The 16074-nt window shown below is 39.2% G+C and overlaps 1 protein-coding gene across 14 annotated transcripts in view; it reads right to left on the reverse strand.

Moving 5' to 3' along the window:
- Nucleotides 1-2322: 2322 nt before the first annotated feature.
- The window catches only part of PIGN (phosphatidylinositol glycan anchor biosynthesis class N), a 114810-nt gene continuing 101058 nt past the window's right edge, over nucleotides 2323-16074 (reverse strand). For 13 of the 14 annotated variants that reach the window (XM_073213172.1, XM_073213168.1, XM_073213170.1 and 10 more), the window contains 2 exons: nucleotides 15487-15539; nucleotides 2323-6736 (listed from right to left, as the gene is read on the reverse strand). In XM_073213172.1, coding sequence (XP_073069273.1) covers nucleotides 6613-6736; nucleotides 15487-15539 — 177 coding nt within the window. In that variant the 3' untranslated portion in view covers nucleotides 2323-6612. The remainder of the gene's footprint in view (nucleotides 6737-15486; nucleotides 15540-16074) is intronic. The other variant, XR_012121257.1, reaches the window with a different exon arrangement.

Below are 16074 nucleotides of genomic sequence, written 5' to 3' on the forward strand. Positions count from 1 at the left end.
TGGGAAGTAATGGACATAGGGGTGAAGTCAGTAACAACTGAATCACTGAGAACAGATAGAGAAAGCCGACTCCTGCTTCCCAGAGAAAGGAAGCTTAACAAAGGCACCAGGAGGACCTCCAGCTGGCCTGGCAGAGCTGGGAGGGATCAAGTTGAAGGTTGAAATAGAAACAGCTGCTGACTGCGTTTGCCAGTCCTAAGGGGATCGTCTATGCCCATCAGGTGAACAATTCCATTTGATCCACACACGGGTGAAAGCCATTGCCCCCTTCACTTTTTAAGGGCCTGGAATTATTCTTCTCCTATTCAAGATTTACATTCACTAGGGCTACACTTCGCTATCAGCCTGAACTTGTGGAACCATGACGTGGGCACACGCAGGCAGATAGCACTTACTTACCACCCCTCACTCCAGGAGTTTCATTATTTGTGGCATATCACAGACTTGTTCCTTGTGCCAGGCCCTGGGCTGAGCACATTGCTTGTTAGCACTTATCCTCAGAATAATCTGAAAATTCTTGCAGTTTTTAGATGAGAAAACGGGGGCTCCAAAGGGAGCCATATCAAGGTTCAAATCCAGGTCTGCTGGGCAGACTCTGAAACTGCATGCCTGTAATCAGTGCCTTCTACTTGTTGCCTTGAAGACAGAAAAAAGCTAGCATAACTTCCTTGTTTACCGAAGAAAACACACACGCATGCAGCCCAGAGGTGTCAAGGATGCCCAGACTGACAGTTAGAAACGGAACAGTGAAGATCTGAACCTAGTCTCCTTTGTCTCACTTCTTTGACACAAACTTAGCATCTCTATAACTGAAGCCCTTAGTATTTTGGAGGGTTAAGTTCCACTCTTTGCCAGAGGTATCATTTTCAAACTTTAATGTTTCTCTTTAAGACATTTCATAATCACATTAACATTTTTACCTTTTAAGACTAGCAAAAACAAAGTTAAAAAAAAATCACATGCCAAATGTAAAGTGTTAGTAAAGCATTAGGGGAACTTACCAGCACAAGCTCTAGATGCATTTTCATTTTGTGATTTTGCTGAAAACTAAAATAAAACATGACAAAATGTCCTTAAATTGATCCAAATAATCTTCCCCTTCATCTTGGAGGAACCAATCCAGAGGCAAAAGGTGCCCCCTTCAGGTCAGGTGACCTACTGCTCTGCCACTTGTCACCAGTCATCATCCACTCCTTAGGGAAGCCTTCCCTGACCTGCCTTTCTAAATGCAATTTCCCATTACAGCACATCCGGGATTCTCCTTCTGGCCATGGCAGCTGGTACTGAACTAGGCCTCCTACAGTAAGCAACTGTAACACTGGACCAAATATGTCAAATTAGTTTTCAGAAGTTGGGCAAAAGGGCAGCACATGATGATCCCTAAAATATGAGTCCTGTGATAGCCTTTCTGACTTTCCAGATTGTGGCCCACGGAGGAAGCCCAACAAGCACAGTGGACTTGCTGAGCTAAGACAGCAAAGGAAGGCAAGTTTGGGCTGTTCAGGGCAAGGGACATAGAGAAGGTAGCTGTGCAGAGGGGCAGCTCCAGATTTCTGCCTGAGGATCCATAATTTGAGGCTTCAGCTAAATACCCAGCTACTTGTTCATAGGTGAGACTCTGTGAAGCTGACCAACCACTGAAGAATTGAGAGTTGAACAACAACTGGAGCCTGAGTAGGTCTGCGACATGTTCAAGGATTGAACAGTCAAGGTGGAGACATGTCACTGACCTCAGCACTCTAATAGAGACCCCAGAAAGGCTACTCTAGACCTACCCTACCAAAGCTTTAACACCACCCTTGAAAATATCATGATGATCTACAAATGAACTGCCAGCCAGAACACAATTCACCCAGCACTCTATTAAAGGAGACAACAAAATTCAGATACTCAATGATGCAGCAATAATTTGTAGCAGAAAAACAAATAATTTCCAGACATGTGAAGAAGCAGCAAGATATGAACCATAACCAAGGGAAAAGCAGTTCATTGAAAAGCCTAGAAATGACAAAGATGATGAAATTAGGTTAGCATTTTAAAACAGCTATTAATGGACAAAAGATTTGAACAGACACTGCCAAAGATATACGGACATTATGCTAATATACGGACATTATGCTAATACGGATATTATGCTAATATGCTAATATGCTAATATGTCATTAGGGACATACAAATTAAAACCACAATGAGATACCATTCCACACCTATTAGAATGGTTCAAATTTAAAAAGACTGACCATGTTACGTGTTGGCAAGGATATGGAGGAAATGGGACTCTCATTCTCCTTTGGTGGGAATAAAAAATAAAACACTTTGGAATCCAGTTTGAAAATTTATTTTAAAAAATAAACATACACCTACTATATGAGCCAGCCATTCCATTCCTAGGTATTTATCCAAGAGAAAAGGAAATATATGCTCATACAAAGAATTATACACAGATGTCAATAGCAGCTTTATTCATAATAAAAACTGGAAAAGCCCAAATGCTCATTAAAAGATGGATAAACAAATTGTGGCACATATCAACTCAGAAACTGCGAAAGGGTTTGAGATGTGACTCCGTTTGCAAGCTAACAAGGTATCTTGTCAGTTTCATACCATCAAGAGCTCCTGAACTTTGCATCTTGGAAATTTACTCACCTTTCTAGCTTAAAAATCTTGCAAATAACTCCAATTGGCCCAGCTTGGCTCCGAGGTGCATGCACCCAAATGTGTAGGGAAGTCAAATGTGGTGAGGCAAGTCATAAAAACCATTTGGCTCCTGCCAGACACACAGTTAGAAATGGAGGCCATTTCTCCAGAAGGGAGAATGCCAGGCAAACAGCAGCAGAGCCAAGCACTACACACTCCCACTGTTATCTACACTGAATCTAAGCGCTGACGGAAACTAATCCCCGAAGAAAAATATTCATATACATACTGAGTTCTAACGTGAAGAAGAGAGGGGAGTGACATGAGTGGAGAAGAGAGAAACCAGGGGAAGAGAAATAAGTAAAAAAGAAAAACCAAGAAATGCACAAAAATTTAACTAATAATTACCTTCTTTTGTGACAAATCACAAGAAAACAAGCCAATATTTTTGTGAACTAATTTTTCCAGTAAAGGATATAAAATATCAGGTATGAAGACTTAGTCCAGATTCTGACAGGGCTGTCTGGTATCTGTGGTGACTGGAAGCCGATCTGGTGGTACTGGTTCCCATGTGAGAGACTCAATGATGACAGGCAGGCATACTGTATACAGAGGCAGGTAAAATTGCGAGCACATTTTAAAGTTTCCCACATTAAGGATTAGAATGAAAAATGGCTTTCTAGCTCTCAGGAAAGAAGATTCAATAAAGCATACAATGCCCTTTTACAAAACAGTGTGACAAACTGAGGTCTTAAGTGCAGAAGAACATGGAGACATTTATTTCTTAAGTATGTTTACCAGTCACAATGGAGACTTTAAGGTGGGTCTGTAGTCAAAGCAAGTGGAAATTCTTGGCATACTGCTATCTTCCCCCCTCATGCATGTACCAAGTTCAATTCTCTAAGTACTATAGTAAATATACCTATTTCACTTTGCTTGACTACATGTTTCTCAAATTTATATGACCAGGGAACTCTTTTTATCATGACATCTATTAGTATCTAAGGAACCAATGTTCTAGGCAACATACTTTGATGAATGTGGCCATGTAGGTAAATACTGCACAAACAACTGTGATGTTTTAGTGTCCCTAAGGAAATTAATAAGTGATCACTTCCCAAGTGTTTTTCTTACAGAATGAGTGTTAAGTGCAGAAATCACACCCACCTTTTTTACAAACCATGCTGATACAGAAATGGAAACATGCTACAAGATCTTACCGTAGCACTGAAAGCACATGCCATAACAATCCCACTTCAAAGCATTTTACAGAGGATGAAGAGAATGTCAACATACAAAGAACAACTGTGAAAGCTCAGAAATGACCAAGTTATCTCTGGTCTCTGAAAGCAGTGTTCAGAACTGCTCCAAATGATGCTGATTTACCTCTTTCTCTTCCACGCCCATGACCAGTGACTAGTGTATATACGGGAGCACACCATACACTCGCGCATATATGGGGTCCCAGGAGAGCTCGGACTCTGCAGCAGCTATAGCCTGTCTCTAGAGACAATACTCATGCAATGCCCCTCATTGCCCCTGAGGAGCAAAGGGATCCCTGGCCTACTGCAACATGTGTGTAAAGGTAAGGGGTAGAGGTGAGGGGCATTATATGTTCCTGATAGCTGAGTTGGCTGAAATTTGTAATGAGTTTTTCATAAGAAACAGTATCATAGGTGATGGATAGATTTTTTTAGGTATGTAGTTCAGTTCTATCATTCTTAAATCATTTTGAGGGGATTGAGAAAATATACTACCACTTAAAACATTATTTCCCTAAGAAACAAAAAAGCATGTTGTAGTCTAAATACTGCACACTAAATAAAATACTACCGAGAATTAAAACACTGGTAAATTATGGACAGGCTGCAATTAGTTGTCTAAATACCTAGAGTTTCCTTCAAGATGTATTCATGGTCCATGTGACATACCATGGTTTTTTTTGTTCAGAATTTTCTCAACCTGATACAACACTTTAATTCCTACAGCAATTCCTAATATAAACAAATGCTAATCAGCAAATGTCTTTAAACTCTTGATTTGGAAATCTGGTATTCATAGTTAGAATGAGAAAGTAAGTGCCTTAAACAGAAATACATTTTACTCAAATCTTATTTTTTCCTCTCATTCAATATAAAAATATGCATTTCAAAACAATTTAAGATATTTGATAAGCTGTACGAAAGAAAAGGCCCAGCTAGCAAACTCCATTCCCAGCCATCTAAGGGTCCAGTTGCAATGTAGCACGGTGAGCCAGTGACTGCAGGTATATATTTCTGTTTTGTAAACTCACACTGACATGCAACACTATTAAGAAAAAGATATGCTTTGAAGAGCAAAATAAAAGTAAAGCACAGAGCACCTCTTACAATGCTGTAATAAAATACTCATTAATTCTTGTGTAAATATCTGGGAAAAGATGAAAGATAAAACTCGATATGAAAGGAGTTAAATAGTAAGTGTTTATGAAGTCAGTTTTCTCTGACTTGTGAAAAACTCATCAAAAATCCTTTGAGACAACATGGAAGTTCACAGGTTCTCTATCTGCCAAGGTCACCATCTGCCACAGCAGCTTCTTAGCTGTCTACCTAGGTTTTGTATTACAGACTGATGCATGAGGTCTTATATTGACATCAATACTTCCTTCTTGTTTTGTGCTATAATGCTTTCAGTGGTATACCATCAAGTGCTATCACAAATAGATTATAACTATACTCCATCATAAATAGAGCTCAAGAAAGCACATTCTGCCAAATTGATTTTTTGAATCTTCTAAATTGTATTTCTTCACTCACCTGCCAATTTAAAAAATCTATTAATTTGTAGAGGGCTTCCTCATCACTAATGTGATTGCTGTAACTCAATTCAAAAGCAATCATTTTTCAAAAACGGGATTCAGCCCAGCAAAGCTTAAGCATCAGCCAAAATCTACTGCCACCCTGTGGGCAAAAGGCCAACTCGGCAGTGATATGTGAAAGTCACTTTATGAAAAATCCAAGTAAAAATTACTCTCAAAATATTTTACCCCCTATAATTAGTTTACAACTGGAAATTTAAATTTAATGAGAGGATTTTAGTCCTTTGGGCTAGAATGTCACAATCAGAAAGAAAAGCAATTTTAACATTGATTCTTATGATATTGTCAGAAAGTATAACCACTGATTTAAAAAATTGTTGAAACAATGCATGATAAAAGCTATGGGGATAACAGACATTGAATCTATAATTAAAAACTAACCATTTTACACTTTTTCACCTGGACAAGACACAAATACTTAGCATTTTCTACTTTTCTGTCTCCAGAAATTCCATGAGAATCCAGAAATGAAAAAAAACCCACAAAAAACCATGAAGGTAAAACCTGCATCTAGCTGGTTGACTATGAAAAGCCTAGAAACAGCACCAAGAAGCATAAGATAGAATTGTTGCACAATGAAGAAAAATGACAAAACCTGCAGACATTTTTTTCTACTGAAGCTTTAGTAAACTGGAAATAATACATTGTGATGGTTTTTCCAGTGTTATCATTTAGTAGTTAGAACTACTTGCAAAACTAGGGCTGAGAGTTGATAAATATTTATGGAGCCACCTGGTGATTTCCTTCCTTGAGTACTACCCCACAGGAGCACATTCTCCTTTGTGTATATGGGAAGCTGTACAGTTGGGACCAGATTGTTACAGGTGCTCTTGAAACATCAGTGAGACAAGCTGCCAACTAAAGGAAAATAAAGGAGAATGGAGAATGCTTTACTATGCTTTTCCACAGATATAATCACTATTTCATTCATTTAAAACCTAAAGAAAATGGAAGCTCCTTTATTCCAGATAACCCCTAAGTTCAGAATTCCACACATAATTTCTTTATAGAAGCAGAATATGATATACATCAATATCCATCTTCTTATTGAATGCTTGGTCATCTTAAAAGGAGAATTAGAAACAGGATCCAGATGCTGAATGATGACCTCAGTAACATCATATGAGATGGCTTTTGGGTTTGCCACACAGTTTGAGTTTCTTTGTCGTGAGCAGCTGTGCCAGGCCATTGAGAAACACCAGAACGATGGTCATGCACATGACGATTACGTAGTGGCTGATGCTACAGGAGGAGAAAGAGAAACATGTTGCAGGCAGAGAGAAGACATATGAGGAAAAGCATCCGATACCAACTATTTTGAAATAGGTAGCAACATGTTAAAAAAACAAATTTGTTATAGAAGTAGAAATGAATATAAATACTATTTTGAGATATCGCCAACAACTTAGTATACCATGAAAATGTCTGATTGGTATTAGCAGTGCTGTGTCTTTGTTACCAGTAGAAACGGAATTTCAAAATCAAGCTTTCAAAAAACCAAAGATAATTTTCCCCCTCTAGGTCTGGACTCCCCTATAGGCCCCCAGGTTAAGTATTCTGACATTTCTGAGCACACAATCCTATGCTTTGACATAAATTACAAGTATTTTGACAAAACTGCCAGCCACAAAGAAAGAAAAATGTTTTTTCAACTCAAATTCAGTGAAGTGTAAAGCTAGTCAAGGAACATAAATAAAGGAAAAAGGACACATCTTGTTATTAATCTCAGAATCAAAGCTACTGTCTCCCAGACTTCTGGAAAAAGATATAAAGTTACTCAGTTCCAGTTGTCATCTATTTGCAATTATAAATGTTCATTTTTTTTAAGCACAGTAATTGTACTGTCTACCAAGAACATGGTTTGATGATTAATTCAGAAGTATGGGAAGAGATTTAGGACACAGATCTGACAAACATACAATAAAGCAGAGGCTTCGTGCATAACATTTGTACGGTATTGCCCAAGTTGAGCTACACTGCAGATTGGCAATTACTTATTTACAATGCCTACCAGAGTTTACATTTAACTATCTGATTTCATCATAGATTTGCATGTTTTCAATCCTTCAATAAAGGTGGGAGGATAGTTTTAGCAGGCTTGTAACTGAATTGGCTTGATGAAGGGAGGTCCTATTTTCTCTGCCTTCCTCTTCTCTACCCCCAGTAAACATGAGGAGTCATGGTGCTGGTTAAAGAAGCCCCTAGCCAGGAATGGCCCCCAGGAAAAGCCCCAAGGAAGCCTTAGGACATAGGGGAAATAACTGTTGCATGAAGGTAAAGGAGGCTGATCACCCAGAGAGATGTGGAGACTAAGGGCAAAGGGGAAAGACTTACAGGTCTCCCTCCCTTCTCAGTGACTCTAATCTAGTAAGTGGGCAGCCTCCAAATGTCAACTTGCGGGGCCCAGGCCAAAGGAAGTAAAGCTTTGGCATGCTGGCAGGTATTTGCCATAGGACAGGCCCCTCAAGGCCAGAAAAGAAGGGCCTTCTACTATGTGTGCATTTTTTAATAAAAAAAATAATTTGGGTGGGGAAGTATTGTTACAGCTTTTAAGTAAGAACCTCTAATTCTAAAGTTTTCTAGTTTGATCACTATAATTTTCTCTAGAAAGCCACTGGTTAGGGCATTCTTATTTTGAATCTTTCTTTAGGTTTATCTTATAAAGTAAATTTGAAATAAAAAAGAAGAGTTGGATAATTAAAAAACAAGAACTAAAACTGGTTATGTCAGAAATCTGGTTCTGCTCTAGGGTAGGCTCCTGACCGAAAAAGAAAATAAAATCAGTTCCTTAATTGTTAAATATTAACATTAAAGATTTTTGAAACTTTTGCTTGTTTTCACTGTAAAAATAATTTAGGAGATAGTGGATCTGGAATTTTTTTCTGCTTAAATGTGTGTGTGTGTGTGTGTGTGTGTGTGTGTGTGTGTGTATTTTTAACCCTAAATGAATGTTTCTTCAATTGTGTGTGTGTGTATTTTTAACCCTAAATGAATGTTTTTTCAATTAACCCTGACTGACGTGCTTTGGATCTAATGATCATTATGTAGCTTTTATAAAGCCACTTTCCTACAGAAGAAATCACTGATAATTATTTAAAAATGAAAATAGTGATTTTAAGACAAGATATATTTATCATTCTATCAAGTCTGTCTGGGAATAAAATTATCTAGATATTTAACAGAATACTCTTTTAAAACTCATGCCAAAATAGACAAGATTATATTACTAAAATTATGTGAGCCATGCTGACACTGTCACAAAGAAGTTGGTAACTGGACGACTGATCATACTTTAAATGTCTTCCAAAGCTGGGCAATTCAAGCTTATCTGAGCACAGAGGTACTGGGGAAACACGCTGCTGGGAAGCAAAACTTAAATCAGAATAATGTCCTCTTCTCAGAGATGGAGTAGGTATACTTGTCTCTACTTTTCCTGCCAAGTACAAAAACTCTTGACATTACATGTAAAACAAACATATGAAGACTGAACCGTGGGAAAAAAAAGACAGTCTGGCTGGGGGCCTCAGACCTGAGGAACGACACAGCAGTGAGGTCCCTGGATTGTCTTTTTTGACTCATTTATACCAGACTTACAGGAAGAAACTGGCAACCTGAAGTGCCAATGGGCACAGACAATGAACAAACAAACAAAACCCAACATGATAACAAAAGCCTACTCTCTCCTGCTAAAGGACAGACAAGGAAAGGGCAGCCCCGAAAGATGAAGACCTTTTAGTTATCAACTGCTCTGCTTCAGCCGGACACCACGGAAAAGATGTTCCACTGCCACTGGCTTCAGCAAGGCCATGGGGGAGCCCAGACTTCCACCCTAACCAGGCTGTAGAGCACCCTCACCCTCTGCCCCGCACCCCATGCTGTCAGGGAGGGCTGACCAGGGAAGCCGGTCCTTTCACCCAAACCTGGCAGTGGTAAGCACCTCCCATGCCCCAGCGGTGTCAGTGGATGCCTCATGGGAGGCCTGGACTTGCACCTCATCCAGTAGTAGTGGATGCACCCCCTCCTGCTCCTCACTGGGGTCATGTGACAAGCCTGGCAGAGAGTCATTCACCACCAACAGGAGTGAAGAGTCTGTTCCCCTCCCACTGACATTAGCGGCGTGAGGGGAACGTGGCAGGACCTCCTATCCTTCCTAGCCGGGGAATTATCAGTGCAGCCTGAGAGGCTTAATGCCTTCCTCTGCCCTGCAATATAGGGGATCCCCTCTTGGGGGTCAGTGGAGGCTGAATGGGGAGCCTGGATTTCAATTCCAGTCATCCTTAAAATGGATGAATTTTAAGATAAGGTAATTACACCTCAATAAAAATATTTGAAAAGAAAGAAAAGATTACATTCTAGCAGCTTTTTTTGGGTTAAATTTTGCTACTACTTTAAGGCCTTTTAATGTTTTAAATTACTTTGAAATGGCTTGATTTCAAACCAGTAGGTAGGTGACCTATCCTCAAACTCAGTGAAAGTCTGTTTATAAAAGGTAGTCCATGGATCACTCATCTCCACAGCCTCTTGGCTCATTAAAGCCAACATCACTGGCAGGGAAAAGTTATGAAGCTCGTCGTCTCCATGCTATTGAGCCATAAAGCATTTGGATTATGATATCCACCATCGATCAAGTCTTCCTGCCACCTCAGCACAGCATAGCTAAAGAAGTGTCAAATTTCAACCTGAAATGAGTCCAGCTGTTCCCACTCTCACCCCCCAGCCCCCCAACTATTCTGACGTCATGTAAATAAGCAGTTCTCAAGATGTGCACATGCGATGCAGAGGGGCAGGGTCTGTGTGGGCAGGGGCAAGCGGAGTCACCAGGCGGGCCGGTCCAACCTGTACAAGGGCTGATAAGAGGGCAGTCATACTTCTCCATCAGGGTAATGGGCGATATAGAAGCAGGCCCTAGCTTCAGGTATGTTACTGAGGAAGAAAAAGGCTGAGAATCCTTGAGTTGAATAAAGCTTAGTATTCATTATAAGAGTAAAGATATTTAATGGCAATTATTATTACACTTAGGAGGGTATTAAAATATTATTAACATAATGATAAGTTTTCATTATATCTAAAGAGAAATGATACTTTAGTCATCATTTGTATTTAATACAGTGTAACAATAGTGCATGTAGGAAACAAAGTCCAAACGAACACCTCCATCAAATCAAACTACAGTTCAGTCAAACTGATGATGCAGACCTCATCAAATACATTCAGAACATAAATTTAAATCCATGTTTCTATAATTATGCAAATAACCTCAAAGGAATTTTTTCTCTGGTTTAAAAAATGCACTTCATCCAGTATGCCATATAAAAGGCAATCCTCCATAAAGTTTATGACTTGATCAAAAATAAGAGAATACTAAGTTACAGGTCTGTGAGTGCAACTCCGGTTTAAGGCCTGGCAAGGATAGTCCTCACCCGGCCGTTAGAGCGGCACCTGGTGCCACGAGGTTCTCCAGAGGCCTCATGCCTGCAGTTGCAGCTGGCTATACCGACTAGAGTGCATTCCTTCAAGATTTAATTTTGGTAAAATCTGCTCCGAAGATGTATTTTTAAACATATTGGACTATACCCATAAACAGATATACTGTCTCATGCTCTAATAATACAATCTTTATTTTTAAAGAGACTATTAATTACTTATTAACCTAAAACTAATAGCTGAGGAATCCATCAAGTCTATTTTGAAAACCCTCTGCAGTCACCAAGACAACACTATAAACATCACAGATAATGTGCCAGACTACACTCATGGCATTGGTTAGCACCCATTCTTCTCTAAAGTTCCAGGACAGACTCTCACTATTTCTGTATTCTTAAAGCAATAAGATAGTCAGGACAAAAGGAAAACATTCCATTCCTACTAATAACAGGTGTGGAATGGCTGAAATTATTAACTTACTACTGATATAAAGGGGAAGTTTAGAAATAAGATCTGTCACAAACTTAACATGGAAGGAGCACAGTCAAAAACCCCTGGATCCCAGGAAGGGAACTCTTCCAGGATCCGTGACATGACAGGCAGTAACTCAGCTTTTCAAATATACATTCACAAAGGCATAATTAGAAACCCAAACCTTAAAAGCAACAGTCTCACAAACAGAATGCAGGACAAAGTACAGTAATGAAGTTCTGATATGTGAACTCTATTACACGGTACATTAGTTTTGAATCTTGAAGCATATTTGCTCCCCATTATCCACAACTTTTCCTCCCCTCTGCAATCATCTTCCTTTCTTAAGTGGGCATCTTTTCGATGATACACTAAGAGGCAAAAAAAACAAACAGCAGAGCAAGGGGGTATTTTGGCAGGAATAACCATGAGAGTATGTGGGGCATTTATGGAGGAGAGTTCAATGCCCTCATCCTGATGAACAGACCTGGGCTCTGAAATCCCCTTTTACACCTGCTTTCGAGATGTGTCCCAGAGCCAAGTGCCCCATTTAACCTATGGGAGTTGAATTCATGAAGATGAAGCATTGAGACTTGAGATACTGAGGTTTAACAGAACTTATTAACTGGCTATAGACCTTTATCTTCCTCCTATCCACTTTGACTTTCTAATGTTGTATAGATGTGGGGTAATGATTACACATTACATGTGATTTACAACATAAAGAACAACAGGCATAAACCAGGACTGTTCCAGGGACACCTGGATGTATGGTCACTGCATGTATAGGGCAGCTCCCATTATAGAAAATATTACCAAATTATTTCTACAGCATAGTTTTCCCCCTGTATAGCATTAATTATATTTTAACATGTATCATAAATCAATTACAGTACTGAAACACGGAATCCTTGACTCTCTACAGCCCTAGCCAAAGTCCTTTGAGGGCACACACAAGGCCTCAGAGTTTTAGCCCCAGAGTCTGTCTACAGCCTTTCTTTAACCATACCTACTCCCCTAGCAACAGTCTTCTTTACACGATAAGGTTTTTCTCTTAATGACAATGTGAGACTCACTATCCGTCTTCTGACATAAATAATGAACCGCCAGCTGTGCAGTTGGAAGGATGTGTGGTGCCGTCTGCGGGCACCCGCACACCCCATGGCCACCTTCCTATCAGAAAGCTGCCTTCTACCTCACTTCATTCCTTCAATATTCTCTCTTTGAAGACATGCTGCTGCTCTACACCTAACAGAGACCAAAAACAGTGCTTTCCTGACCTAAAATGCCCTTTGGCCCATTCCCTCCTAAAGAATTTCTTCCTTCTTTAAATCCAAATTTATACTATTCAAAACTCTGCAGTGAATAGTCCCTTTGCAATAATCACATATGCAAGATTAGATACAAAGTCACTTTTTAAAAAGAGCTGATCAGAGTTAAAACAAAGACTTTGGGAAATCACCTTATGTGGGGGGCAGTGGGAACTCTACAGCCTTGGCTACTGAAGTACTGCCTTCCAGACTTGCTCAGCCATTTACAGGACTGTGACATGAGCGAGTCTCAGTCTCCTTAGGGCCACAGTGTCCTCATCTGTAAAATGGAGACAGTCAATATATCTATTGTGGAAAATACTATCTTCCTCACAGCACTGTGATAAAAGTCACATGAAATAATGTGTTGGAAGACACTGTAAACACTGGAGCACAGTACAAATGCTGGTTATTGTGGCAGAGGGGTGACGGGGGGCAATCCTTTCACAGACATCAAGTTTGAGCCTCTTACCTAATATAAACGGATTCCCTGCTCTCTGAACTGCCGTGAGCATGTCTCTCAGGGCCCATATCTCAACCAACCGCTGGGAAAGTGGACTCGGCATTGCAACACACAGCTTTGCTGAACTTGTGGGTGGTCGCTGCCTCTCCTCTACTCTGTGAACGAGGTTACTCTGTTTGGGTCCCAGTACTGGCTTCAGAACCCCAGCTTTGGCAGAGGGTAACTAGAATTGATGTAATTAGGGACAGTCACTCCTTCCACCTATAATGTCATTCTCCACATGCATGAGTGAAATGAAATGGTAATACAATCTCAGAGGTGTGAGGGCACTCCAGTGCAGTTACTGCCCTATACTTCTCCAATTAAGCTTGTAAGAGTGCTCTATGCCTATACTCTACATCCTGACCTCCCATTTCATTTATCCATTTTCCTTTAATTTTTATCAGTCATACATGCAGTATTTAAAAAGCAAAATAATGGAAATTTATAATGAAAAGCAACAATCCCTCATGCCTTCTTACCCACTTCTTAGAGCAATCACTTAAACTACTTCTCTTTTTAGATCTTCTGATGGTTACCTCCTTAACATGAATTAGTAAATACCTCTAAATTGCTGTTTATTGATGCATCCATTTAAAACATTATTAAGTCCTTGCTAGGAAAGAGGAGGATTTATCCTACTTATACAATACCCTCCTCATTTTAATTTTAGATAGTTATTTTAGTTCTTCTGTTTTTCTTTATGAATAAGCTTGGAGCTTTAATTTATATATAAGAAAATGGAACCATTTTAAGTGTCGAGTTAGATGAGTGCTGATAAACGTACACCCATCTAGCCATCATCACTTTCAATATACAGAGCATTTCTGTCACCCCAAAAATTCCCACATGGCCTTTTACTATCAAGCTCCCCCTAATTCCCAATTCTGAAGGTGGATGGTGGTGACGGTACACAACACTGTGAATGTACTTAATGCCACTGAACTGTGCACTTTAAAAACAGTTAAGATGGCAAGTTTTATATTATCTGTATTTCACGACAGTTAAAAATTAGAAGTCTCATATACAAAAACACTGTATTTATCAGAATATGTCCCAAACAAAATTCTGACATATGTCTAAAATGAAAAAAAAAAAAAAAAGAAACTATGGATAAAGTAAGGAAAGGCATGCCAAATACAAGAGAAATTATCAAGGATAAAAAACAGAACTACAGAATAACATCAATAATACTAGCTGCCATTTACTGAAGCTCACCAGATGTCAGGCACTGTACTAGATGCTTTACACGGATTAATTCACTTAAAACGACCACCAGAGAGAGAAGAGAGATTAGAGATTAGGTCACTCGCTGATTGTCTCACAGCTAAAAAATGGCAGAAAGAGTTCAATCCCAGATGCTCTAGTCTAAAACCCATGCTCTGGCCCACCAGCTGTCTGGACATTTTGGGATCAGAGGTCTGGTAGGAGGAGACACCAAAACTTTCCGTAAGTGTTCAAACTTAAGCGTAATGAAAACAAAATATCTAAGCAGTGGCATTTTACATGCCTAGCACATATGGAATGAGATACTCAAATAGAATGACTGCTGGGGAAGGCAGACATGTATGTAAATGACAAGGCTGCCTGAGAGGTAGAAACAGAGGAGAGAATGTCCAACACAGAGCCTCACCCAAACCTGCACAATTGCTGGCAACATAAGTACTGAATAAATATTGACTAAATGAAATAAAATCAGTTTATATACTCTGTCTCCGAATGCATTTGAAAAACAAAAGGCAGAAGGATCGATTTTGCTTTCTTCCTGTTAAAGAGAAGACATTTAACGGATTATGGCAATCATTGGCATTCAAATCACAATAAAGAGAAAATGACTTTCGGTTCAGGTTATACTTTAAGTAACAATCTTAAAGGTATCACATGTTAAAGTGTTCCTATATTAAAGACTCAAAAAGGCAGATAATGATTACATTCAATTTAAACCACCACATTAAGCTAACAATACAACTTGAATAGCTTCATTTTTCTGAAGAGATTATGAGAACACAGACTCTGGCGTGAACTACTCTGAAACCCGATTCAAGCAGTTTCTTTTGCACCTTCCTGCTGCCCTGTAGTTCACTCCAGACTTAACATCTATCTCCACATCATCCCAAGAAAACACTTGCTAATGTGTTAATGCCAAGAACTGGAGAGATGTATCTCAGTTTTAGAGGCTAAAATAATTGCTACTTGCTATGCTTACCTCCAAAAACCAACTGGCACCTTCTATACTAAGATATCAAGTTGCAACCTTATGAATTTCTATGTGATATACACTATACCTTGTTCCAATATCAAGCCAGCTGCCATAATCCTTGATCAAGAAGAAAAAATGCTGCAAAATAAAACAAAACATGGCTCATTAAAAACAAAGGCTATTTAAAGTCAGTCAAAAAACAATGTTGTTTTTAGGATTATGGGTTTCAGATTTCTGCCCCTTAGAAACACTATCTGACTGGAAGAAATAAGAATGCCCTTCATTGAAATCTTTGCTTGGACTGAAATGAACAATAGCCTAAAAGCTAGAAATAGCATTACCATTCAATTAATTGACACAAAAGTGGCATTTGTGAATAGTAGAAAACCAACTTTGACCCAAAGACCTCAGTGAAAATAAGCCATATCATCCATTCATCAACAAATATTTACAGACGCCCACTATGTGCCAATCACTATTTGTTAGGACCTGGAGATAAACCCTCTTTCAGGTCTATAATCTAGTGAATAATTCAATTATTGCATGTGTGTGTAAGATGAGTGTTATTATGGGAAAATACAGGCGATTACAGAAGCACAGAGGAAAAGGTATATACCCTGACTGGGCATAAAGGAAGGCTGTCCTGATAAAAAGTCTAAAAATCTAAGCAGAA

Source organism: Manis javanica, chromosome 9 (genome assembly GCF_040802235.1).
Source record: "Manis javanica isolate MJ-LG chromosome 9, MJ_LKY, whole genome shotgun sequence".
NCBI lineage: Eukaryota > Metazoa > Chordata > Mammalia > Pholidota > Manidae > Manis > Manis javanica.